This window comes from Ceratosolen solmsi, unplaced genomic scaffold, assembly GCF_000503995.2.
Source record: "Ceratosolen solmsi marchali unplaced genomic scaffold, CerSol_1.0 scaffold7, whole genome shotgun sequence".
Classification (NCBI taxonomy): Eukaryota; Metazoa; Arthropoda; class Insecta; order Hymenoptera; family Agaonidae; genus Ceratosolen; species Ceratosolen solmsi.
Window position 1 is genome coordinate 531,557 of NW_011948413.1, and position 27,972 is coordinate 559,528.

The 27,972-nt window shown below is 25.0% G+C and overlaps 1 protein-coding gene across 8 annotated transcripts in view; it reads left to right on the top strand.

The window, feature by feature from the left end:
- Positions 1-820: 820 nt before the first annotated feature.
- The window catches only part of Atpalpha (sodium/potassium-transporting ATPase subunit alpha), a 70,142-nt gene continuing 42,990 nt past the window's right edge, over positions 821-27,972 (top strand). For 4 of the 8 annotated variants that reach the window (XM_011505661.1, XM_011505654.1, XM_011505683.1 and 1 more), the window contains exon 1: positions 821-1,199. In XM_011505661.1, coding sequence (XP_011503963.1) covers positions 1,173-1,199 — 27 coding nt within the window. In that variant the 5' untranslated portion in view covers positions 821-1,172. Of the gene's footprint in view, positions 1,200-23,908; positions 24,004-27,201; positions 27,345-27,972 lie in introns of those variants that run through there. The other 4 variants (XM_011505675.1, XM_011505698.1, XM_011505690.1 and 1 more) reach the window with 3 other exon arrangements.

Here is a 27,972-nt window from a genome sequence, read left to right on the forward strand (position 1 = left end):
AAATGATTTATTCATAAATTAATAATATTTTTATTCTCTGGTGAAATATATAAGTAAATTTTAAGCTGCGAATCTATTAGATAAAATGTATTGAACTTTTTTCTAAATTTTAAAATTTAAAAAGTAAAGGTACCCTGGTTAATTTACTACGTTTATACGTTAATACAATAAATAATGCACGTGAACAATTTTTTTATGTTTAACCTAGATTTACTTGGTTTAACATAGTGTTTTTTTATAACAATTAGTCTTTGTAATTGTTCATGATTCGGCTGCTTTCTTGACTTTCCATCCTTGCAAAGCCTACAGCAAATTTCGTGAAGTCAAAACGAAGGTGTTTACAGGTGAACACCACGCCCTTATTCTTTCACTAACTCCATTATTGTATGTCGTTACCGACCCTCACACGCCTGCACGTATTTACACAGTGTGCAAAAGCAAGATAAGCTAAGTAACAAGTACTTGTGCAAGGATCCCTAGTTGCTCCTTCTCTTTCTTACGCTTTAAACTCTCAATGATTCCAGTGTCTAGCACAATATTAATTGTGTTCACCTACATTTGTTAACATGATTTTTTTCATTACGATCTCATAACCCTAGATTATTGTGCCTTTATAGGAATGGCTGAGAGAGGGAGGTAGAACAAACCGTAGACACGAGGGGGCCGTAGGTGGGGATGAATGCGCGTGAACCTGGCCCGTGGATTTCACGCAACATATGCTTCACAGAGAGAAAGAGGGCGCGTGAGAAAAGAGATAGATATAGACTCCTCTACCTTGTGCCTACTACAAGAAAAAGATGGAAGAGATGTGACATAGTATCGCTGCGCTCTCGTACGCATTTGTGTGGGTCTACTTTCTAGTTCGAGTAAAGCGACATTTGTCGTTGCAGTATTCCTGAGGAAACTCTAATTGTTTAAGAGAGGAAACAATAAGCTTAAGTACCAACAGCGTGTTTTTGTTTATATTGTGAACTGTGCGTGTCAGTGTAATCTTCTACACTTTTAAGGTTAACTCAGTTGCAGTAACTAAAGACAACGTGAGTCGAAGAAGATTCCGTTTGAGATTGAGGTGGATCGGCTCGCACTATTCCCGAGCTTAAATTCGAGCTCCAAATCAAGGGTACCGGCAAGAGACCGCCACAGGTGATTCAACAGTCATCGCTGTTGTCAAGATGGCGTCCAAGTCAAATAACAGCGACGTGAGTACACGCGACGCCGAACCTCTTTATATAAATACACTAAACAGCGATACATTACAGCTACATTTAATACTTCAAAGCGTAGTAGAGTCTCCCTTTATCTCTTTCAATCATTATAATCCGTGATCTTCTTGTAATAGAAATTGTTACTTGTCAGCTGTCAACCACACCCTGATCTATGGCCCCACTTGTCTTTTTCGGTTGCGGCTGCTCTGAGTGACACAGGACGCAATCCCGATAGGCCCGACTCTGTTTTTCAGAGTCGAATATTATAGAAGCTTACAAATTCTATCTGCTGCGTAGGTGCTGTTATGTTTAGGTAAAGGGACGTTACATCATATCTGTACCCTTAGGTTGTTGATGTTTTCGTTTTCGTTTTTTCTCTGTCTCGAAAATGGCTATGAATAATTAATTATATTAATTATTGTCCGTAAAACAATTCATGGAACAATTTTCAGATTTAGAAAATTTGCAAATCAAAGTATATGTTTTCCAATTCGTGTTTATATATAATCGGGTATTATGGAAATTCCATTGTTGATTTGAAAAAGAGTGATACAATGAAGAAGAATATATTAATCAAATTTACGTTTATAAAACGTTTGGGGCAGTTTTTTGTTTAAAGCTGAACATTAAATAATATCCAATTCAAAGCTTTATGCATTTGCATTAGTTTCGTAATTAAAGCAAACCGTTTTATCAACGGTTGCAGTTCAATCCTTCTTTAACCCTTTTTTCAATTATGGTTTAATTACAAATTGATATAATAATTTATATAAAAAAATTGTAAATGTAATTTTAGATATGGCTAACAGATGTGTTTTTTCTAATTTTAATATTATTTTTAAAAATATAATGTCTTATTTCAAATATTTACTCTTTAATTGTTTAAATATTTATAATGAATAAACACCCAAATTATTATTGGAATTTGGTTTTAATAATATAAAATATATTAATTATTTTAATAAATTAATTATTAATTATCTTAAATTATCTGTGATTAATTTCTTATCATTGAACACCTAGATTAAAAAATATCTAATAATGATGTATAATGAATATATTTTTTAATTAGAAATTCTTTAATTAGAAAATAGTATGTTTATATGTTCATAAATATATATATTATAAGTGATTTTACTGACCGTCTAAAAATCGTTAATAATTGATTGTATTTATTGAAGAATTCGGTAATCGGAATCTAAAAAAGTGTTGTATATGTTTAAATTGCTTCTGTTTAAACTAACCAATGCATTGACCACCTGCTCTTTTAATGTTTAGGATAATTAAGGCATTGTTTCCAAATTATTTAATCAAAATAATATTGATGGTGATTTTTTAAAAGGGTGCAATACATACACGTATTTTGTGCAATTAATTATTTTCCTGTATAAATAAATTATATTTGAAATGTAATTCACCATTCAGTTGATAAGCACATGTTATAAATATATTTCTTTTGTATTCATATTTATTTGAATTAAAATAAAATTAATTTTCTGTTACAATATATTATTAGTTGCTAAATTTTATACGAAGTTCAACATTAATTAATATTATTATTTTTCATTACGTATTAGTTATTTATAATATTAATTCATTTTTACTGTCCTTTGTGAGTTTTTAAGAATATAAGAGAAAATAAAAATAATTATTGATTTATATTAAATCAGATTATCAGGATTTTATTTTATTACTAAATATTGCATGCCTTTAATAATATATTATTACTATATTTGTAACATTCAACTTTGTAAATCGAAAATCTTGATTTATTCGTGTATAGAAAATGCACAGATTGGTTTCATATGAATAATGCTAGTAACTTATGATCTTAAACAGTATAATATTAATAAGTAAATAAATTAAGATTGGAAGAGTTCATAAATTAATTTATTGTATATGTTATCTGCTTAATTTGTACAAGTAAAAATTTCACTGTAGTATCTCTTGTATAATTACATTTGTTTGCAAAGAAATTCATAATCGATATAAACACTAACAATAACGATGCCAAAAATTATGTATTTATATGGATTGTCATTATAGTATTGTAGATAATATTTTTTCAGAAAACCTGCATTGATTATAAATAATCTACATTCTTATTATAAACCACAACAAATTCGTTCCATCTATAAATGAACAGTACCATATAGAAAATAGCTTTACCAACTTTTAACGAATTTTTTTTTTTAATATTTATAGTAAAATGTACATTCATAGTAAATTGTACATTCTTTACTACTTGTATAATAAATATAAGATCATTTTTATAAAGAGTTTTATTTACACAAATATAACTGCATTAAATCGTTGTCAATATTAATAAGCTATGCAATTATTAAATAATAAGATTATTAAATATTAAAAAAATTATTGCAGTTAGCATAATACAGATTAAAAGTGTAGTAAAAAAATGATCAAACTAATCAATCAATTATCTGATAATAGTAATAAATTAATAATAAATCTAACTAATCAATTATCAAACTAGAAGAAATAATTCTTGAAAAACATTCACCAGTAGGAATTATAAAATTCATTGATACAATAATTGTCTCACTCTGAAATTTTTCATTCTAAATTACCAATTGTGTTAAAGAAATAATAATTACAAAAATCAATAAATAAAAAATCTCTTTACTACAAGTGTAACTCTTCAATGGACATAAAATTAAGCAACTGTTTTTACGCTTTATTACGTAGCAAAATATTTTAACCTGGATAAAATAATAAATGAAATTACTGATAGTATGTATTCTATAAAGTGTCTCTTGACAAGCCAATAATAAAATAGTAAAAAAATCAATTAATTTCCCGTATCCAAAACTATAATTGTTTAAATGGTCACATCGACAGTTCTACAGTATTCAAGAGGCTGTACTTCAGGAGACATTATTACGAGTTTAAGGGACGACAAAATATCGGCGGTAATGCGGGGCATCCGGTAACGTTGATACTTCCCTGATATGTATTAGCGTTGCAAGTCTCGGTGCTTCGTCGTGAGATAACGCCACTGAAGACTTTCGCGTTAAGTTTACAGGCGTGGCCCGACGTAATTCATTTCGAACTTTTGCCTCGTAGTATCTTAAAATCAATTTAGATAATAACGTGAATATGTTTTTTATTGTTATTCATTATTGGTTACTTAAGAACAGGTCTCCTCATTCCAAGTTGCACGTTTTTTTTTGGAAGTTATTGGACTACCGATTCACTTAGTTTTCATTTTTTCATGATCTATACAGAAGGCCACTGGGTGTGTTCTAGGTATATCAATTCGGAAGCAGGATCTTCTTATATTTATTAATTTTTTTTCATTAGTGCATCAGTTTTATTAATCAGATCGTATGACCTCTTTTCTATTTTCTTAATATACATATGAAATCCGGAACAACGTGTAGTACAATATTAATGAAAAATTAAAATTTTCCTTGGCTTCACAGATCTATTTTTCTTGCTTTATTTACTATCAATTATTTGGTTCACTATTCGGTGCTATCGGTGGTATCATCTGATATCAGTGAAAATGAGCATTAATACGAGCGACAATTAACATAAAATAAATATTTTTATCAGCGAAAGCTCACTTTAGATGAGCGGATATATTGTTTCTCATTTTATAAAAAGTATCGTCAAATTGATTACTTCATTCTGACTTATAAAAAATTATATATTAAACTTTTTATATGATTATTTTATTATATATCAAAATAGATAAAGGTGATATCTATGAGATATAGATAAAAATTAAAATGAAAGATGATTATTGCTTAAGAGTATATATAACAAGCAAATGGTTTAAATTTTATAATTTTTCTTTATTCACTGCATTGAAAAAATATTGACCATGGATTGAATTACATATTTTGATTTAGAAATTGCCAATGAGAAAAGAAATATAGTGAATCAATTTGACTAAGTACTAGATGTTTGACGCATTTTTCCAAAATAGACGAATAGAAACATTGCCAGTAGTAGCAGAAACATTAATACAAGCCACAGTTATCTCGTAGCTAGTTATTTCGTTTCTTTAAGTTGTATGGTGCGAAGCATTCATCGGACGGCCTGTCTCACCTTCAATGCTAATTTGAATGATACAGTTCACATTCATTATCGCTAAATTAGCCATTACGTCGTTATGTTAACGAGTCTATGTGTGTCAGAAGACCGCCTGCAACTTTATCTTCCCCTTTTCCCTCTCTCTTTCATACCTCTATCCTTTATGACCGCAGAAGTTGGCATAAAACCCATTCATTTTACCATAGTTCTGTTAGAACTCCACAAAAACGACGAATTTTTGATCAGCGATTTTATTTCTATTTATGATCCCTGTGTTCGGATGTAATATATGCTAAAATAAGCTGTATTACTGCAATTCGTTGCAGTATTTTCGTATACATTCCGTCATCGTTAAATTCGTGTTCTCACAATGATGCGGTTCTTTCCTTACGGAAATAGCAAGGTATGGACCGAACAAGTATATGTATTCACATTATCAAACTTCCGCCATAAAAGAATTGTCAATTTCCGATTTATTCTTGTCCTTACTTATTCTGCTTATTCTGCACTAAATGTTATTTCCTACTTAATAAATTAAGAAAGGATTAAGAAAAACTTAATCGTTTCTTGCTTCTGAACACTCAAATTAAGCAAGAAGTACTAGGTTAATATATATAAAATTTTATGAAAACTTAGGTATCTTTTATAAGCCAGGAATATATATATCTAACTTCAAACTAATAAAATATAGTAATTTATAGAATAAATATTTAAAAAATCTATTTTTCATTCTAATTTATCAACTTTAAAATTGGATGAATTATTTGAATTTATAAATATTTTAATTTGTTGAATATTTTTTACAAAGTATATTAATAATTATTAATCGTATGCTGAATTAATATATTAAACAAAGATAAATCATTTTAAAATACAATATATTAATGTTAAATACAAATTTTAAAATACAAATCATATTAAAATAAAATATTATATTTATAAAAATCAATTGTAAAATTTGAAAATATTTTTATTAGTTTATGTTTAGTATTAATTAACAATTACTTCTAATTTACTATGGAATAGAAGCTATAAATTTTAATAAAATATTTTTGTGAGTTTGATTACTTAATTAGTGCATATATAATACGAAGTCTATGTGATATTTGATTATCTTTTTACTTATAAATATTACAAGACATTACTTGAAAAATAGATGAACAGTAAGAATAAAAAAAACAGAAGAAATAAATAATTATATGTACTCGTGGACGATTACGTCTTTCGTTCGTTATTTCATTACACTTATTATGCTGTCGGAACGAGTTCTCCGACCTGGTAGTTTCGTGTACCGGTGCATCGATCCCCAGTTTGCGAAACGAGAGATGGGAGAAGTGAGAGGCTGCGAGAGAATGCTGGTGGTTTTTTATATGTTCGTAGCGATTGAGTGACAGTGAGAAAGAGAGAGTTGTTAAAAGCACGGATTCATAACATTTTTTGCAGTTTACAGATCCGGAAACAGATTACGTGTTCTCGCGTTTTTTTAAAGATTTTATGCAGTGAACGTATTTATTATATTCCGTCATAATTATAACTGAATATTCGAATGGAATAGAGAGTACGAATATAAAGGGGTAATATTTTTTGAGTTTGAAATGTTTTATTATAAAAATTATTAAAATTAAATTATAAACATTATAACTATCTAATTAAATATGATATACAATCAAATTGGATACTCGTTCTAAATCGGTGAGACCGAGGCGTTGTTAACCTTGACTTTTTTTTCATTATTTAAAGACTAATAATAAAATGACCTCTGCATAAATAATAATAGTACCGATAATAATAATGATGATAATGTTTTTATATATATAAGGGCTAGATTAGTGATATTTGGGTTAAAATTTACAAAATTTACCAATAATCTTAAAAGATATTCATAAAAAAGGCTATGTTAATCAATTTTTCTTATTTGTTCACCAATTTTAATTAGTATTATAGTTAATATTAATATAGTTTATAATATAATACGAATTAATATATAGTTGAAGGGTTAAGTAAAAAAAATTCATATATTACAATACATTTATTAAATGTAATATTAAGTATATTGTCATACGGTACTGTTGAAGGAAAACAGTGAAACCAGTAGAAGTTAACAAATTTCTTAAAAGTATATGTGCTAGTTAAATATTATAAATAGATTTTGTTATACAAATATTTAAAATAATATTATCCTTTTAGTGTATTGGTTATTCGAGAAATATACATATCTTATGGTGAATATTTGTATATGAAACTATTACTAAAATTAAATTTAAGCAAAGTAAGTGTAATTTATAATTGTAAATTTTTTATATTCATAATTATGCTAATATACAATTAATTTATCTATTTTATATAGATTTTAGGGATATTTATTTATTAAATTTATTTTACAGGATTTTTATTTCTTATGGAAAAGATAGCTGTAAATATATAGATATATATACAATATACATGTGTTATATATACATGTATTTTTTTTTATAGAATTAAAATTTAATTTATATTTTTAAAATAAAACATAATTATTATATCCTATCTAAATTATGCAATTAATTTCACTAATTATAACATTAAAAAGATTATATCTTTAACTTAATTTTGTCATTAAACTCCCGTATATTAACATTGAATTAATCTTACACATGAATAAAAATGAATTTAAATTGTTTGTAAATTAAAATTGTATTAAATACGTATATTAATATTTAGTAGGTTTCTTACTAAGATTAGTATGTCCTACATGTTTGAGTGATATATGTTATATTAATATTATATATATGTTAGTTTACAAATTTTTTTATGTTCTTATGTACGGAAGTATTGCATATTTACATAATTATCACAATTCAAATGATAGGGGCTCTAAGCTGGTCCCTAATTTAATGTAACTGTGGTATTAAAAATATATTTAAGCATGATCTGACAATCAAATTAAACAGGATATTATATATTTATATAATTATTATAAGGATTTATATTATTAATATTATTAGTGTTAGGAAACTCTATCTCAAAGAATTATGACACTCGTATATTTGTCCATTAACTGCTGTTGGAATGATAAATGTAAAAATTCGATTGTTCACTGGTACAAATTTAAACGAAAAATTTTTTTGCGTTCCTTATAATAAAAACGGGTTTCCTTATTTTATGCTTAATCTTGCATCTATTAGATTATAGAATTTAACTTTTTTTTGACACATTTAATTAAGATTTTTACAGTATCTTACAATATACCATTATCTAATTTTATAAATCTATAATAATATAAATCAAGGAAATAACATTATATTTTGGTTATTTCAGATTAAGATTTTTAATTCATATAATTAGAAAAAGTAAAATAATTTAATAAGTGGACATAGTTTTATGTAAATTTTTACATGATTAAATATTAATTTCATTGCACGTTAAACACAATGTTAGATTTTACGAATTTTCAAAACTGTATTATATCTAAATTACAAATAAAAGTTGCAGTAATATATACCATAAGTTTATTGATAATGAATTGATATAAAGTTTCTGAACAATAGTCCATCGTTTGTTTATTATTTTTTACTTATAATTTTTGTTAATGGTTTTCTAGATGTTCTGGCCGCTTCCTTAGTTTTTCTTATATCTAATCTCATTATAATCTTAATATATTTGAAATTATGTTTGAAATATAACACATTCAATAAAGTACTTGATTTATTTTTGTACATACACGTTTTTGAGTCGTTAAAATATTAGTCGTATTTGAATAAAGCAATGTCGCATATATTGAAAAATACATTTATGGTGCATTTTATTGATATTTATTGATATTTCTGATATAAGTTGTTCATTGATGTACTCAAATAATCAATACAGGAGTATGTATGCATTTAAATTTTGTCACTGGTGTCGCTGTGATTGTTTTTTAATTAAATGTTTATAATTCTATAAGCATTTTATAAAGTTAATTAATGTAGACTGATTATAAAAAAGGATATTTATTTTTTACAGCAAATATTATTTGAATATCTTAAAATTGAATTAACATTTATCCCATTATTTGGATGATATTAAAAATATCAATTAAATGTTTCACAAAGAAGACTAATATCTCGAATAAAAAGTTTTCAAATATTTATTTAATTTATTAGCCCAAATACGTATGAAATAATTGTTATATAAGGTAAATGTATTATTAATATTACAATTCATAATCGAATTTATATATACATTTTTATTATAAATACATTTGTTAACTATTTTTGTTATAAAATATGTTATAACAATGTAATTGAATATACATAATTTCATTTAATGAAATAAATTTTAGTTAAATTATTAATTTAACGTAAATAAATTTTATAAGCGGCTACTATTACACTATTCTTAGATATATTTCTTTCAAATGTCTAAATTATAATTATTCATTCGTAAGACAGATTAAAGACTTTTTTATTTATTACAAATTAAACAAATCTCTTTAATAGTTTCAGGCTTTTTATTATGTAATCAGATAAAAGAACATTAGAAATATTAAAGAAAGAAAACCAACAATGATGAAAACCATTATACAATATGAAATGTACAACTTCGACAAAATTAATGGATATCATATATCATCCTGTAAAATATCCTGAAGAGACGAAGAAAAATTAAATTATTCATTGGCAAAGAGTATTTTCAGATGATAAACATAAGAAATATCTCTTACAGTAAACTGGAAACAACAAACTGTTCATCCATCTCCATCTTTAAATCCTGTGTATTCGATCGATGTAAATTTAATTTCACCGCGTGATAGTTCTAAACTCTTGTACAGTATACTGTTTAATATATTTCCAAGGCTTTTCTGTCATTTATAAAAATTGATATTCTTATTTGATTTTTTTTCCGTTTTTACCATAATATTTCTTATTCGTCATTTTGTTTTATTTTTATTTTAGGATATTATTGGAATCGAGTTGTTAGTTTATATTTTGGAGTTATAATAATTTTATATTATATTTTTATATTAAAGATAAATTATTATTAATATTATTCATTTAATTTTTTTATAGAAGTATACGTAAGTAACGCAAATATTTTGTTTTTTTTAATATGTACAATTTTGTTATAAAAAATACGTACACCAAACTACAATATAATAATTATAACATAAAATAATAAAGTCATATTATTTCAATTTAATCAATCTGATATATACCATATACTATTAGAATGGTTTTAGATATTTTTATTAAAACACCCCCCTTTTCCTCCAATGCAATATTTGATGGATCAAAATGATAATATATATTAATGGTTGTATAAATAAAGCCAAAGTTAGAAGTATTTAACCAAACCTTCGTACAAGAAAATCGGAGCGTAATGCATCAATGTTGATCATTATATTATGCTCTGCGTAACATATTCGCGGTCTGCTTCATTTGCAGAGTGAAAATTTGACTCAGTCATTGAAACGTCACCCACCGTATGTATAAACGCATACGACCAAGTCGCTCTCTCAATTTGCTTCTAAGCTATTGTCTAAAGTATAGATAAGCAATCTATTATATTTGTTGGTTTGGTTGGTTTGTTGGTGCTTCGCTTACTTACTGCATCGATAAGAAGAGTATATTAATATTTCTATAAGCTGTTTTATGGAAACAAATATTTTAAATAAAAGATATATACAGTTTACAAATTTTTTCAACTTAACACTTCAACTTAATTATTATATATTACAGCCTAACCTAGTTATAATAAAATTAATAATTTATATTCAAATCATGGATAAAGAAGCACTTATTAATACATTTTTTTATTGTGGATTATTGAAGCTGCATATATGTTTAATATAAAATTTTACTTTAACATTAATATAATATGTTATTTCCATTCATTATTTATATTACATTGCTTCTTTGTATATAATAAATAATTTTACAATTAAAAAGTAAAAGCTTATATTTTGTTTTTAAACATAATATTACTGCATCTATAACTTGTATTACTTTCTATTGCTTTTGCATATTGCTTTATTTTATTAGAAAATAAAACTATATTTATAAAGCAAATAAAATTAATCCTTAAAATTCTTCTCTTCTGAAAATTTTCAAACCTAAATGCAATTTATGTAATGTCATTTTAATCAAAGAAAATTTAAAGACAATTCAAAAAAACAATAACTACTTGATTTATTGACAGTTTACATTATTCCTATTGAAAATGTATTTATATTATTTATCTTTTATTTTATTTTTCTACGTGTACTTTATAATTAAAACCAATATAGTACTAATCTAAATAAGAATATATTTAGTAAGAAAAAGAACAAAAATGTTTAATTAGATATTTGAATAAGAACACTTAAAAATACAGATTAGTAGTTAAAGTTTTATATACTACTCCTGTAATGTAAATATATACATATATATATAATATATCTATTACTAATAATATTTATCTGTATCAATAATAATATATTTAGTATAAATATTTACATATATATATATAATATATATTTCATGAATATATTATTAGTCTCCACATTTTGAAGTTTTCAATTTGAAGAGAAGATAAGAATTGAAAAATTCTGTTTTATATGAAAGGAATGTATATAATAATACAATAATGTTAGCTAGATGTATATTAAAATTGAGTATATTTTAAGTTACAATTAATACGATAATTTTACGATATTATTTTTAAAATTAATAGAATCGATAGCTTTTCTTAAAATTATAAGCGACTTAGTTTAAAAATCATTAAATGTAAACATAAGTATCAATATAACAATAGCAAAGGTGATAAGATGGAAATATATTTTAAATAAAAATACCGAATTATCAATACAAGTTAACAAATTTTAAACGACGCACAAGAAATTACAGACTCTGTGTATTTAATTCTGTACTATTTTTGAAAATTACAATATGACAATATACAAAAAGGAAAATAATTAATTCGATTCAATATGAAATTGATGAATGGAAAGAAAGATAGTTAATTCCAAAGTTATAAATTTGCAGCATTATTAATGATTTTTTTAATAGTTGTTTTATTTTTTTTCAGTTGAGTAACGATTTTTTCACTTTATTTCTATAAGAGAGATAATATACACTTTTGCAAATCTTGTGTAAATTACTTTTTACTCTATTAGTATTCTTACGTGTTTTATTACTATAAATAATAATAGATATCATTATTTTTACTCGAAAAACTAATTGATTTAAACGCGTACCGTAACATTCCTACTACAAAGTGTAATAGAAATGTTTAAAAATTAAGTATATTATAAAATAAAACTATTATTTTTATAAAAAGAAAACAATAACTTCTAAATTTGGATTATTTCTAATAAATCAAACACTAGAATTAAAGTTACTTAATTGTCTAGGTATATCTAGTTTTCCGATAATTTCAATTCAGCATGATATTTAAATCACGTTTTTTATTTTAATGTAACAAATATTCTTGCTATAAATAATATCTACTTTATATTATAATGTATAAGATGCCTATTTAATTGACCGTACTTCATATTATATTTTTAAAGGACTGATAGAGTCTATTTCTTAATATATAATTTATATTTGATAAAACAAAGCGTAATAAGTATAAAAGCCTTATACTAAATGCATATAATTATTTGAATCAAATTACTATAAACTTTTTGGATTCAGTGATATTTAAAATTTAAACTTCAAAAACATTTGCAATAAAAATAGCGAGCAACTATTTCTCTGATGCGATTTCATATATTTATGAATTATTTAAATAAACTATAAAATGGAATTATAAATAAAGTATAAATTGTACAAAAGTAGCTTTAACTTTAAATTTGAAAAAATAATAGTTGAATTTATTATATATGTATTTCAATTATTACTTAGTTATGATCAATTACGATAAATATAAAAAATATATTCGTAATGAATATTAGTTTTGATTGTATGGGATAAAATTATGTAAATAACAGCATTTTATAAATCCAAAATATAACTATAATATTTAATGTATAATGGTCAAGTCTATACAACATTCAAAGTGTACAGATTCTGAGAGTCTTGATAGAGAGAGAGAGAGAGTGTCTTCATAAAATAAAAAAAGGCGTGTAAATACTCGAAGTAATAGAATAATTATTTATTTACACTATGTATATTTTATGAGAATTTAATTGTTTTTATATAACATTTATATTATATGTATTTTATGAAATTGTTGGGACATATGATTTTTGATTTATTTATAACTAATAACTATTAATAAACAATTTTATCCGTATAACGCGAAATTCAGACATTCACATGAAATAGAATGAAAATAGTAATTAGTATAGAAAAAGAGATTTAAGGAGAAAATTGTTATTACAATTTAATTTAAAAATTAACATTTTCTTCTTAATTATGAATCTAACATCGTCATTATTTTTTTACTTTAACAAATTTATTTAGAGATTCTAAAAGATAAACCGAAAAAAATAAATAGCTTGGAAACTTAATCATCAAAGCTACGGGCTATCTTTTGCAAAGCTAAAAGTTTGCTACTGGTTTAAGTTATTAAGCCTTCAAAATCCATCGGTTCTGTTTAAATTTGTAGAAACGGACTGAAAATGAGTTAAATATTGGGTTAAATGTATTATAAAAAATTAAAATATATATGCGTAATCGATCTAAAGGGCTCATCCGATAATGCAAAATTTTTTTCTAGTTTAGAATCTGAGTATATTAGGTCTAGTTTTTATTTCGTATACTAAAAAAGGCGAACAATAGAAAAAAGGAGATAGATGCCAGATACTACCTTTCTCTGTGCGTATGTGCAGATAGTTGATCATTGAAGCGAAGAAGTTCGAAGTAATCAAGAAGTGTAACGTCGCTGAGTGGCGCGCGCATCGAATATCTGGATATAACTGGAATAAACTTGAATCTAGTGGGAGAGAGAGTTACTGCGCGTGCGTTTACCCAGTTAAAGGTGGGAAACAAAGCCCCGCAGTGCGACGCGGTCGATACAACCCCCACAAAAATTGAGTCACCCCACGGCATCCCGTCCTGCTCTTGTTTACTCGTAGAGAGGGACAAATCAACTCAAAAGGAATTAAACTCAGAATATCGTGGAAAACGAAATCAAAGCAAAAAGCGAATTTCAATCGAAATTTTAAAATAAATAAAAATTAAGAATATTGGGAAATATGAGGAAAAATTCATATGTATCACGATTGATAAGGATCGCTGACTACACTGGTATAATTGCAAGTTCCGATTTTAGAGATTAAAAAAGGAGAAACTTATTGAATAATAGGATTTTTTGAAGATTGTATGCAGCTGAGCATGCATTTCTTAGTTTGATTAAATAGAGTACTTTTCTAATAATAACAGAGAATACACGAAATAATTGGTATTTTCATATTTAATGAGTCTTGCATAATCAACAAATAAATGCTAAATTAACAATTAAAATAACTATAGTTAGCATCTTTGTTATTTAGAATTTTTCTTTAAGTATATATATATATATCATAGAGGTTATGAGTATAGAATTGTTGAGCAACATAATGTATTAAAAATGTAGTTATATAATCATAATACGTTTAGTCATTATGTAAGTTCAATTTTTCTCTATAACCATAAAAATGAGCAAGAAAACACAAATATTCATCTGCACATTCACATATATTGATCAAATTACATTTGCGTTACATAAAATAATTTCTTTTTTTTCGTAACTGAAATTTTTAATCTTGCAATATTTTATTATTATTATATGTATGCAAAAATTGAAATGACTAGTATGGGAGTTTCAATCAAAGTTAAATATCTGATTTTTTATTACATTTAAATCAAAATTTTTAAAACTTCCAATACTTTAATAAATTTATTCTTATAAATTAAATTTTTGTATTTTCCTTATGACTTTAATTTTATGCTGTATATTATAAAACAGATTTAAAACTATGATTAATATTCAAACAAATTATTTTTATTTATTTTTAATGCATACTTTATCTGAATATATATATTTATTGTCGAATAATAGAAATTCTTAAAAGGACATATCTGTATTTTATTAAGGTTAAAATTTGTGATAGAGAATACTTGAAAAAGTGTTTTTGTGGTATAGTAGTATGATCATTTATAATATTTAGAATCCAGACATAACTTGTATGATAACTAGATCCGCTGTAAACCTAGTATATGACAGCATTTAATATTATTATAAATACTATTATTCTAAATACAAAATAAATATAACATTGTCTTTATTATCCAGAAAATAATTATTTCTTATATTAATTATAAAGTATATGATTAAAAAATTGTTCTTATTCGAAGTTTTCTATTAATTTAATAAGAAGTAATCAAATTAAGTATTCGTGCTTTTAATTAATTTAACATATATTAAATTAATAATATAATAATAATAATAATATAATAATTTAATTTTGAAAATATTATCGAAAAAGGTGATTATATATTTTTGGGTTATATAAAAATATTAGAAGTCGAATTACATATTTAAATAGCTTTAAAATAAATAATTTCTTATTTATAATGAGAAAGAAACATTATCTCAAAATAAAAATTGATCATCCTGAAGTATATTTTAATTGTACATTAATTCTTGCTTTCAATTATTCGAGCAATTGTTTAAATAATTGAAATTTTTAATTCAATTAATAAATAAAAAATGTGAGATTCGTTAAATTTTCGTGAAAAGTGCAAAAACTGTGTGAATCGTCATTTCATAATATAGATGACTGATTAAAAAAAGTATCCTTTATCTTGACTTTTGCAATGGGTTATAGTGCAGATAATGTACTCTCGCTTAATAATTTAATTGATAGTCCTATGTTAAAATTATGCCTACGTGTTATTATGTCTATGTGAGAATGGAATAAAAAAAACAACTACCTTCTCGATGATTTTATGTGACTATATCTCGGTAACTGTATAGAAGGAAAAAAGCTCATCTATGTTTTTAACCAGTAAAATTTTAATGTTATTAATTGTTTAAATTCAGCCACTGACGTGCTAGTCGACAAATGCTTTTCTGAGATATTTCATTATTATTAGTTGTTCGATGTGATCCATTCCTGTGTCAGTTATTATTAATAATTAATTGTTATTTTACTAATTATAATAAATACTTAAAATGTATTTCGTCTTTATTTAAAATTTTAGAATTTCGTCGGATTTTTATTATTATTTTGGAAGTTCTATCTTTCTTAATTTGAGACTAATAAAGAGAAATTAAGAAGATTATTAAGAATTCTTAACTATTTAAAAAATTTTATATAATACTTGTCTGTACTCAATCCGTATTTTTATATTTCCAATTATATAAATATGAAAAAATAATAATTATTGATATTTCTAGAACTACTTCAAATATGATCATTTACAAAGTTTGTATTAGTTTTAGCTTTATCTTTATTACACATAGTCGTTATTTCGTTATATTCAGTTGTTATATTCAGTTCGATTTAATAATTAAAATAAATTACTATTGTAATTGGAATAATTTTATCAGTATTATGTTTATTTATTGTAACTATTTATTTATTGTAATTACTTCGATATTAATATGTTATTATTTTCATATACCTATAAGTATTGAATAGCATAAATTTTAATGCCAGTCAATGTCGATTAGTAACGGCTATTTCATTATACAACAATTTAGTAAGCTTTGAGTCATTTTAAAACCGTATTCATAATTATTTACATGTGTAAACAATTAAAATTACTAGTGTAGTAATTATATAAATAGTGCACCAACAATTTATATATTTATAAATATAAAAATAAAATAAAAATACGTACATTGATACTATTTAAGATGATTCTTTTAACTAAGATATTGTAGCATCTTTCAAATCAAAGATTATCATACTAGGAGAATGAAATTTTATATGAAATCATTCGAAAGTATGTACACTTAATAGATTCCATCGAATTTTTTACTTTTAAGAATTTTTACTAATTATCTTTTAAAAAAATTTACATTTACGGAAGAACCTATGTATAACAATAATAATAATAATAACATAAATAAATAAATAATACTTCATTTTGAATATGATAAATAATTAAGTTTATTGATACAAATGTTAATGAAGAAATGTTTTATTTTGTATTTGTTTATAAAATATTTTTATTTTGCAATTATCATAAATATTGTAATAATATTAAAAATTTTTTTTTGATATATTAATATATTTTAAATTCAATTTTATACAATTATACAATGTAAATTTTGTATACAGTAGATTTTTTATTAATACTAAATTTTAGTTTAAAATTTCTATTTTTAATACTATTATGACTATGTAGTCATTATTTATTTGAAAATAATAATTTTCAAAAAATGTATGTTAGAGTAGGTTATTAGATAACAAAATTAAACACGATAAATATTTATTATCTGATTATTTTATATTGTATAAAAACATTACAAATACTTATACTTTTTTTTTAAATAAATTGGAAAATTTATTTACGATCATTTGTATTTTTTAAAAATATATTAAAAAATAAAAATAACTAAGAATAATAGATAATATAAAATAAAATAACATACCACTGTTAAATCGAGAATTATTATTTTATTATTCTTTCAATTGTAAAATGTTATCATTATTATATACAATATTTCAAAGAAATTAAAAATAACTGTTAGGCATGATAAATATAATACTGTGTATTTGAAATAAAATATTTTAATAAAATAAAATATAAACTAATTAAAAATTTATAATTTTAAATTTATGCTTGATTATAAAAGTATCTATTATATTTATAAAGCCTATTTACTATTTATTAAAACTGGTAAGTTATAAAAATGTATAATATAAATGTTTTATATAAAGGTTTTGAAATGTATTTATATATAGACCGTAATTAATCTAAATAAATCACAAATTAATAGATAAAAAAAATGAATACGATAGGAAATGTACAAAGTCTTCTAATGATTTAGACATGGCCTTTTTGTCAAGTTTTATAGTAAAGAAGACTCTTGTATATCAAATTTTCTCATCCTTTTATGAAAAAATTCTTGACACCTATAAATACATATCCCCTCTTCATTGACATCTTTCGAAATTGGTTGAAAACAGAATGTATTATTTTTATTTACTTTAATCGCGTAAATACGTAATAGAAAATGGCATAAATAAATGATATTAAGTAAATTCATTGAATCACCTTTAATTCAATAGTATTGATAATATTATTCAACATTTGCTTAATTATAATTCAAGTAAGTACTATAAAATATAGAATGATATCCAGGATTTAAAAACTAATACACACAATAAATAAGTTATAACAAATATATATAAAAGATTCTATATTTTATTAAATAATTAAAAGGACTAAAAAATGTTGATGTTGCCATAAATATAATTTAATTTAATAAGGTAAGCCAATTAATAGTGTAAGCTAATAACCTAATTTATAGAACACAATCAAAGCTTTTTTTATATATTTAATTTTTCTGTACATCGAATATTTCTTTACTTTTAAACGAAACTCAATATTTTCATTAAAAATCTAATTTCTTCTAATATTACTATTTTCAGTTTTAAAATTAACTTTATTTAATTATTGCATTTAACTTCATAATTTATAATATATTCTTAATTTTTATACTGTTTTAAAGATTTAAGCTAAGAATTCACAAGATAGATGTTGATGTCCCTGCTATGTCATTTACAAATTATTAAGAATTTCATTATTTTAATAAGAAAGGTTTATGTATTTTCAAAATTTGTTTGAATTGAAGATATTTTAAGAGATATGCTAAAATATTTTGAAATAATCCATCAAATTAAATGTACATTATATTATAAAGTTTTTTAAAATTATTAAATATAATTAATGAAGTCTCGCACATATAAATTTATGGGTAAAAAGCATTTTATGAAAAGCATCATTATAAACTTAGTTTAAAATAAAAGCATGTCTCTTAAATTATTGAATATAAACCCAATAAAAAAGAGGAAAAGATATTGGAAAGTAAGAGCAAGATCAGTAAAAACAATTAACTTCATAGAAAAGATTTAAGTGTAATAGCAGTATCGCCGATTTTGAATAGCTGTAAACTTATGTCTGTTTTCGCTCTTTCTCTAAGATAGGCGCGTACATATGCATACGTGATGATTGCAAAAAGACATACAAACGAAGAGAACAAGAGAGAGGGAGAGCGAGAGAAATGAAAAGCAAGATTGGTACAAGGGCAACCCTCGATTATGTAACCTCAGAATCAGTAAATTACTTCGACAATCCAAAGTGGAGAGAGAGAGAGAGAGAGAGAGAGAGAGAGAATATATATAGCGCTTAAGAGTTGCGATCTTATACATCTATAAGTTCTCTCGCGTAGGGAAGTAGAAAATCTGTATACATTCTTGCAGGAATCAGAAGCTGGCCAGAAACTGACAACAATGTAAAAATATAATTCAGCCACGTTTAAATTGTTCATACTATAGCTTTTATACATAAAATTTGTAAAATTTTTATGAAATTATTGTAGTATTTATTGTATATATATTATATTATATCATTCATAATGAATCTAGATAATAACAGATATGACTTACATTTATTTATTTTAATTTAATAAATATTCATAAAAAAATTAAATACAAACATTTATTTTACTCTATTTCTTTACTCTATTTATATAATAATTAATAAAAATTAATTAAATAAAGTATTTAATATTATTTGTAAAAATAAATTAAAAATTACGATTCTATCCCATTGATATTTTTGAAAAATGAAGAAACAATTATACTGCACTTTCGATAGAGTAAATTTATTTTTTAATTTCGTATTATTTATTTGTAATTCGTATATTAAAGTTTTTGTAGAGACATTTTAGAAGTACTGACCACAAATTGTTAAATTTTACGTAATTACGTAATTGCAACAAATATTTTAATAATTTGTCGATGCAGCTATTTTTTTTATTTTTTTGTTCCCTTAGTCTGCTAAATTTTAAAGACAGTGTACATAGTCTTACATTTTGAAAATAAAAAAATTAAATAAAAATATTCAAGAAACTTTATATCTATAAATGTTTAGTTTTAATTTCTTTAACATTTAATTAAAAAATAGATATTGAGAATTAACGGGGAAAAAAATAAAAGCAATTTTTAATTACAATTATTATTACATTATACTAATTTATTATTTGTTAAATACTTGTTTTATAGATAATTTTATTAATAATGACATAATAAACAATGTAGGCATCGTTATTATTTCTGATTTTCATTATATATATAATTTATATAAAAATAATTAAAATGTACCTTTTAATATAAAATATTTAACTCTATATTAGTGGCTATTTCCACTACAGAAAATCGTAGTATTTCATAGCTATTAGTTAGTATACAGATTGTGTATAACTACTACAGTTTAATTAGTATTATGCAATTATAATTTTCTTTTTTCTTGTTAAAATTAATTGTATGTCAATGGCTTAATGTCATTGCAAAGACTAATACAGATTCAAAAAAAAAAAATCCTCTTTCTATAATACAATTCAAACAATACTATACTTCTGATTCTGAATTTTCCATTTATTAAAAATGTAGTTCGTTTTTTTTTTTAAATTATAAAATGAAAAAAAACGAAATAATAAAAATACTTTTATTTATTGTTAAATATTATTTTCTTAAGTATTATTAACAAATTTTTTTGCAAAATATTTACATCTTAGGAATATACAGTTATATTTTATAATATTTATAATAAACTTTAAATTTTAATTTTATCTTAAATAGTTATAGATATATTTTAGCTTTGGAAGGTTAATGCAATTTTTTATAATTAACATAAATATACAAAATTATTATCTTTTTATCACAAATGATTATACTATTAATTTGTAAAATATCAATCTGATTTGCAACATATTAAATTTACATATTTTTCTTGTATAATATATGTATATATACTTGATTAGTATATAGCCTAAGTACATAAAATAACATTTTTTTTATAAATTGTACTGATATCTGCAAATTTTTACAAACTGCTAATACTTTTGAAAACTAAGTTTATCTATTGTACTAATCGAAAGACAAAATACAGATCATTTCAATACATAATTATTACTATACTAATTTCATTGAATATATTATTTTTATATTATAACATTTTAAAGGAATCTGCATAAATTCTAGTTGGATAAAATTAATTCTGTACAGTTTAGTAACTTATAAATGATAAATGATAAACTTATAAATTATAAATGATAATTACACCTTATTATTAGTAATCATCATCATAATAAAGATGTTTTAATCTTATAATAATAAAATTAATGTTTTTGAAAATTGTTTTGATATTAATTATGAATATGTAAAAAAATTATTGGGATATTCAATATCAAACTTATTATTTAAAAAAATTTTAAATAATCGTATTTAAAATATAGTCACGTTTTATAGTCTTGCTCTACAACAATGTTTTTTAAATATTACCTTCATACATTAAATTTTTTCTTTAAATTTTTTAAGAATAATTGAGAAAAATTGTTGAATATAGTGTAAATATTAGCTAACGTTCGTAAAAATTAAATCAATGATATGGATATATACCACTTACAAAGTTTAAATTTAATAAACGTATAATCTATAATAAAATCGTTGCATATTAGTACAATTTTCCAATTTCTATTTTTCTGAATATGAGTGTAAGATTTCATGGTAAAATAAGACATGATCTTAATTGAATTTACAAAAGAACGATTACAGTCAATATATTTGTCTACTCTGTTACTATGATACTTCGAATAAGTTTTAATAATTATTTTTTTTCTCAAAGCAATAATTTAACTTTTAATTACAAAAGTGGAAGAAAGGATTTGAAAAGCCATGAGACCATTAAAACTAAAATTTTGACTACTCTAAGCTATTGTTGAGGGGATGGAATACGCAGAAATACGGAGCAAAACAGTTAAAAATTTATCTGGAGAATTGGAAGTCGGTTCACTGGAGCAAAAAATCGTATAAAATCTGAGGATGAGGGGATGAATGCACTACTGATTATTGCCTGTAGTGGAATGAAAATTAATATTATAAAACATCGATCGAAATAATTTTTCTATATGCAAATGCAAATGCTCATAGCATTACATAATACTTGAGTGTCTTTAACTGTTTGTATATATAAATTTTAATATTTTACTTTTTTGAGCAAAACATTATATCATAAAAAGATTCTGTGTGCAATAAGTTGGTTTATAATAATGCATGTTCATTTGTAGTCTAAACTTTCTTTTTATATGCGAACATACTTGAGAACATTCTATCGATCAATATCTAAAATTCTAATCATTTAATATTAATGTGAGTAGATTCATATTTAAATCATTTTGAAAATCTACAAATAAACATGTATAAAAATATCTATGTATACTTATCAGTATAAAAGAATTTTGTTATTGTAAGGTTTACCCAAAATTTCAATAGTTTGTCAGCAGGTATTTGGGTCACAGTTGCTTTATCGGTAAAAAATCAATTTTCATTAAATATTAGAATTTTGTTTAAGGATAAAAGAGGGTAAAAGACGGTAACAAAAAATAAGTATAATCATATTTGTAATAAATCAATCAATTAATCACAAAAACTTATTAATTGTTTGTCAAAAATGATAAGAAATCATAAATAATAGAGGGAATAGTTCGTTGACAAAAATGTCGACAATATGACACGTAGCCCAGTAACATAGATCGCATCCTGTGGTGCAAAGTATTTGCAAGCTCAGCCTCTTTTGAATAATATAATTTTTCCGAATATTAAAACTATTTCAACATCTAAAATAAATATGATTATTCGATATAGTTCAAAACTCAGTAAATTATAAATTTCATAATAGTATCCAGTTTTTTTAATTACATTTAAAATTTACTTAATTATTTATAAAAATAATCATAAAAAGTAAAGTCTATAGTATTTACCAAACTAACTTTATAATAAATGAGATACATTATTATATTTTAAATATAATATCATTACTATTATTACTAATCTATTGTAGTTCTTACTGTTATAGACAACTGTTGTAGAGATGTAGAGAAAATAAGATTAAGAAAATCAAATTATATAAATTATATTAAAGAATTGGACCTCATTATTAATTAAGAAAAATATTTAAATAGAGAATAAAATAATTAGGTAAAACCTGTGAATGTTGGAACTCGATATTTTCTTTACGCACAACCCAAAGAAATCCCGTTTTGTTCACTCTTTCTTTCCGGTTGCTCGTTATCCCCAGCCTCTTTCGAGAATACGGAAAGTTCTACGGAAAGAAATCTTCTTATTCTGCCTTGTTCTATTGCTTTCTTTTATTCATATGTGTGCACACTGATATTTCAGTGACAGGCATGAGTACCCATGGGTTATTAAGGAGTAGGGAAGCAAGAAGGCTGTTGAGTGCTGCTAAGCGTGTTTGTAAGAAAAAAACAGTATTGAGTGCAAGTGGGGTGCGCCAGAGTAAAAGACAACGAACGCAAAGTTGAAGTGAGACGTACAAGATGGAATGAGAGTTAGATTGAGAGAATAAGAGAGCAAGCAAACGAGAAAGTGTATGCGTTAGAGAAAGAGGGAGAGAGCGCGGCGCTGCTGAGCGACTGTGAAGTGGGGAGCACCGGTCGATGATGCCGGTGGTTCCGCACGTCACAAAATACTAGTCAGTCTCTGGTTTGCCCGGAGTCGCGTCGTTACTTTTTGTGACATTTTAAGAGCCGCTTTGCCGCAGCCATGGGTGACGATAAGGTTTGTGCCGCTTATCCACACACATCAAGATCTCATCCCTCTCATTCTTCTTTACTTGCCAGCGATCCCCATTTTCGTGATTGAAATCGAAGCCGTCCTCACACCCTTTCAGTATCCCACCCCAATTCATTTACTTAAATCTGACCTCCCTGCACGAACGCCCTCTCTTCCTTTTATTCCATCCACTGCAATGAGACACCCCTTACGACTAAGCTACGCTTTGCCGCCCGTTGGGTCTTTATTTATGATGCACGATAACCTGGGAAAATACGGTGTACCTCCACAGGGCCCGTGGAACTTGTCCATTCTATTTGCATATATCGCCGTTACGGGATCGGCTATTTAATTGCCTCGAGTATACCCCCTGAGGTAGTGAAAAAGGCAGTACAAGTCCGAGAGAGTAAGTGAGAGAGGAACATGGAGGGCAGCGCATCCTGAGGACGATCGACGGAGACGACGCCACCACTGAGGGGTGCGCATGCGTCGCCATATCGCTACACGAGTAGCTTTTGCCTTCTTGTCCTCCTTTTCCTCTTTCTCCACCTCTCCTCTTGCTTACTGACGACATACATGATCTAAAATTCCAATTTAGTTACTTTTATTTTTTTAAAAACTGTTTTTTAATCTAATTCAACTCACGAGGTAGATTGCTATTATTGTTTCTGTGCCATTAGTCCATAGTTAATGTTTTGTGTTCGAGAAATCGATGTGCCGCGAGTGAAAGTAGTTAAATAGCGCTGTGCATGGATGGAAGCGGGAGCAATGCCGGTAATTGAGAGTGAGGTGGGACCGTTCTAGTGCAGGAGAAGAACTGGTTGAGATAAGGGGGAGATTGAAAATGAGAGAGTTATTATCAGGCCACTGAAAATACAGGAGTATCGCCGTAGTGCAAATATGACGTGGTTGGTATAATAGAGCGGAAAAATCAATGATGAAAACGTCGAGAACAGGCGTCGACGTATAGAGATCGAAAAATGCGGTACACCGCACTTTTCAATGACATCACAATAAAAAATAGCTCATTGATGAGCACCGAACTGTTCGGCTCTATCTCCTACAAGGGAAAATCTCTTACCTTCCTGAGCCCAAACAAAGCCTGCACCTCTCTCTCTCTCTCTCTCTCTCTCTCTCTCTCTCTCTCTTTCTGTCCGGTGATGTTCTCATCCATTTATATCTGTTTGCTATGTGATTGCTTGGGGCTGTGCGCGTGCGTGCATTTGCGAGACCGATCTTTTATATTCACTCTATTCTATCGAATCTTTTACTGCTTGCCCAACCGTTCGCTAGTTATACACTGTATTTTTCTTCGATCATGCAAGTACTACTTTTAATTCATTTAATAATCTTCCGAAACCACCAATAAATAAATATTATTTAAAAAATTAGAATAATTTGTTCAAAAAATGTTCCTCCATTATAATAAAAAAAGATGTACTATAATTGTACATTATTATCTTGATATTAGACGAATTTCACTTCATTCTATTTTATATAAACCTAGAGACTATTAATTCATTAATTTAACTATAGCCATAACAATAAAGTTAGATTTAATTGTTTTCAATTTATAAGAAATAAAACGTGTTAAATTTTATATTTTAATCTTTTTAAATCAATTATATATTTAAACTTAATGTTTATTAAAAATACAATAATTAGTACATTCATAATAAAAAATACTTAAAATTGATTTAGATATATTATCAGTACATAATATTTTTTTCAATATGATTAATATATATATATATATATTTAATTAAATAATCACAATTAATTCATCGATCACATTTATCACTTGTTAGTTACACACTTAATTGCCAATATATATTGCATAAAAATTGTTCATATTTATAAACAATATAATATAGAATTTTAAATATGTAAGAAATAGATATTTATATCGCATATTTTTTTCAAAATATGTACTATACGTGCCCTTTCGAAGTAATCGGTAATATGATAATAAAATACTACTTCTATGCGTAAATTTCTAAATTTTATATACTTGATTTAAAATTTACAATTTATATTAAATATAACTTCATTTACCTTAACCTTTGTAATTCTGTAAAATAAATTATTAACTAAATTTTTCTACATTTTACGTATAGTCTTAAATAATGAGTATTCATTTAATAATCTGAAAAATAATTTCGAAAACTTTTGATTTATCAATAATAAATTTATTAATTAATTTCGAAAATTTAAATTTTAAATTTTTATTAAAAACCTCTTGATTTTTATAAAATGAATTGAGGATCGTATTAAATGTAGCTTCATTTAATTATCAAATTAAAATTACAGCGGTTATGAAGTAGTATGTATCGTCTATATCCATATAAACCAACAATGTACAGATGATATTAAATCATATTTTCTATCCATGATCGACTGCATAAAGTATTTGCATACATATGGAACGACATCAGATGATAAATAACAAAATCGTAAAGTTTATTACATATAAATTATATTTGAAAAACGAGAAGAAAATTATAAACATAAAAATATTGTAATTTATCAAATATTTTGCAAATATGTTAACAATTGGAGGGTAAAAAGACCTAAGAAAAGTATTCAATTTTTAATAATTAATGAGAGTAAAAGAAAAGTTAAAACAAAAACTGAAAGAATTCTTCGTGATTTTTTTTTTTAATTTATCTATTTATGCTAAGCTATTTACTTATCCTTCTAATTCTCTTCAAATTTTTGTATTATTTCTATCTTTTTTTTTATTATTTGTTTTTTTTTAATCAAATAATAATACGGAACCGTTGATTATTTTAGAAACTTCTATTAAAGTTAGTTTTAAATAAATTAAATTATCTAAATATTTTTTTTAATCATAGTTTGGCTCAAAGAATAGTAGTTTTACCAGAGTATACTATAAATATTACCCTATATCGATTTTAAAAAGTAATTTTATTCTAAAGAATATGAGAAAGTTTGCGAAATGACATATATATATATAATAGATAAATATAAAGAGAAAAGAGTGAACGTCTATTAAAGAATTAGCAATTGCAATAATAAGATAAAAAATATATTAGAGAGAAAGAGACACAAAAGGAATAAGTTAGTTATAAAATCGTATTTCATAGAGTGTAGTATATAAGCTTCTCATTTTGTTCTTTTTCTCTCTTCGTCTGTCTGGTCTACTATTAACTGTGCTACTGTATAACCCATAGTACTTCGCAGTGATTACAGTTGAGTACGTGCAAAAGATTCCTTTCCGGTAACGATCCAAGGACGACTTCAGGAAGAGAAGGAACTAGTGCCTCTAACGCGCGCGTGTGACGTGAAAGCTTTCGTTTCCTGGACGATCAGCTCGTGAAAATATGGTAAATTAATGGAAAAATCACAAGCTGCTATACGAATCATCTAGCCTCTCTTAAATTGTTCTTTAAATATTATATCTCATTATAAAATGTTTACACTCATTACAAAATCACATTTTTTATTTGTAGATAATTTTATAGATATAGATATAGGTAAACACAAAGGTAGATGTTCACTTTTTTTAAATTATGAGAAAACAGATGGTTTCATATTTTCACAATCTATAGCTATTGAAAATAAAAGTAAATAAAATTTCAATTTTCATTAAAATAATTAAATAAATAAGTACAAACCTTATCAAAATTTGTAAATAGAGATTTACAGTCGGTGTATGCGACTCATGCAAGGCAAAGCTTATTTATTGTCGCAATGGCCGTTGGCATTGATATAAGTACTCGCATAATGTAAGAAACATTGCATTTTAGCACAAACATTACCAAGACGATTGTTGAAGGGCCAAAAGTTAACGGAAAAAGCTAAGTAAGATAAGTAATCTGTATAGAACTGAGTTGGAAAACACCAAAGTGTGGCTGAACGATGACAAACGTCCCGACTAATATCATCGTTGTGCATTGTTAAAATACAAAGAGAGGAGGGAAAAGAAATCCTAAGAGTCACGCGTATATAATG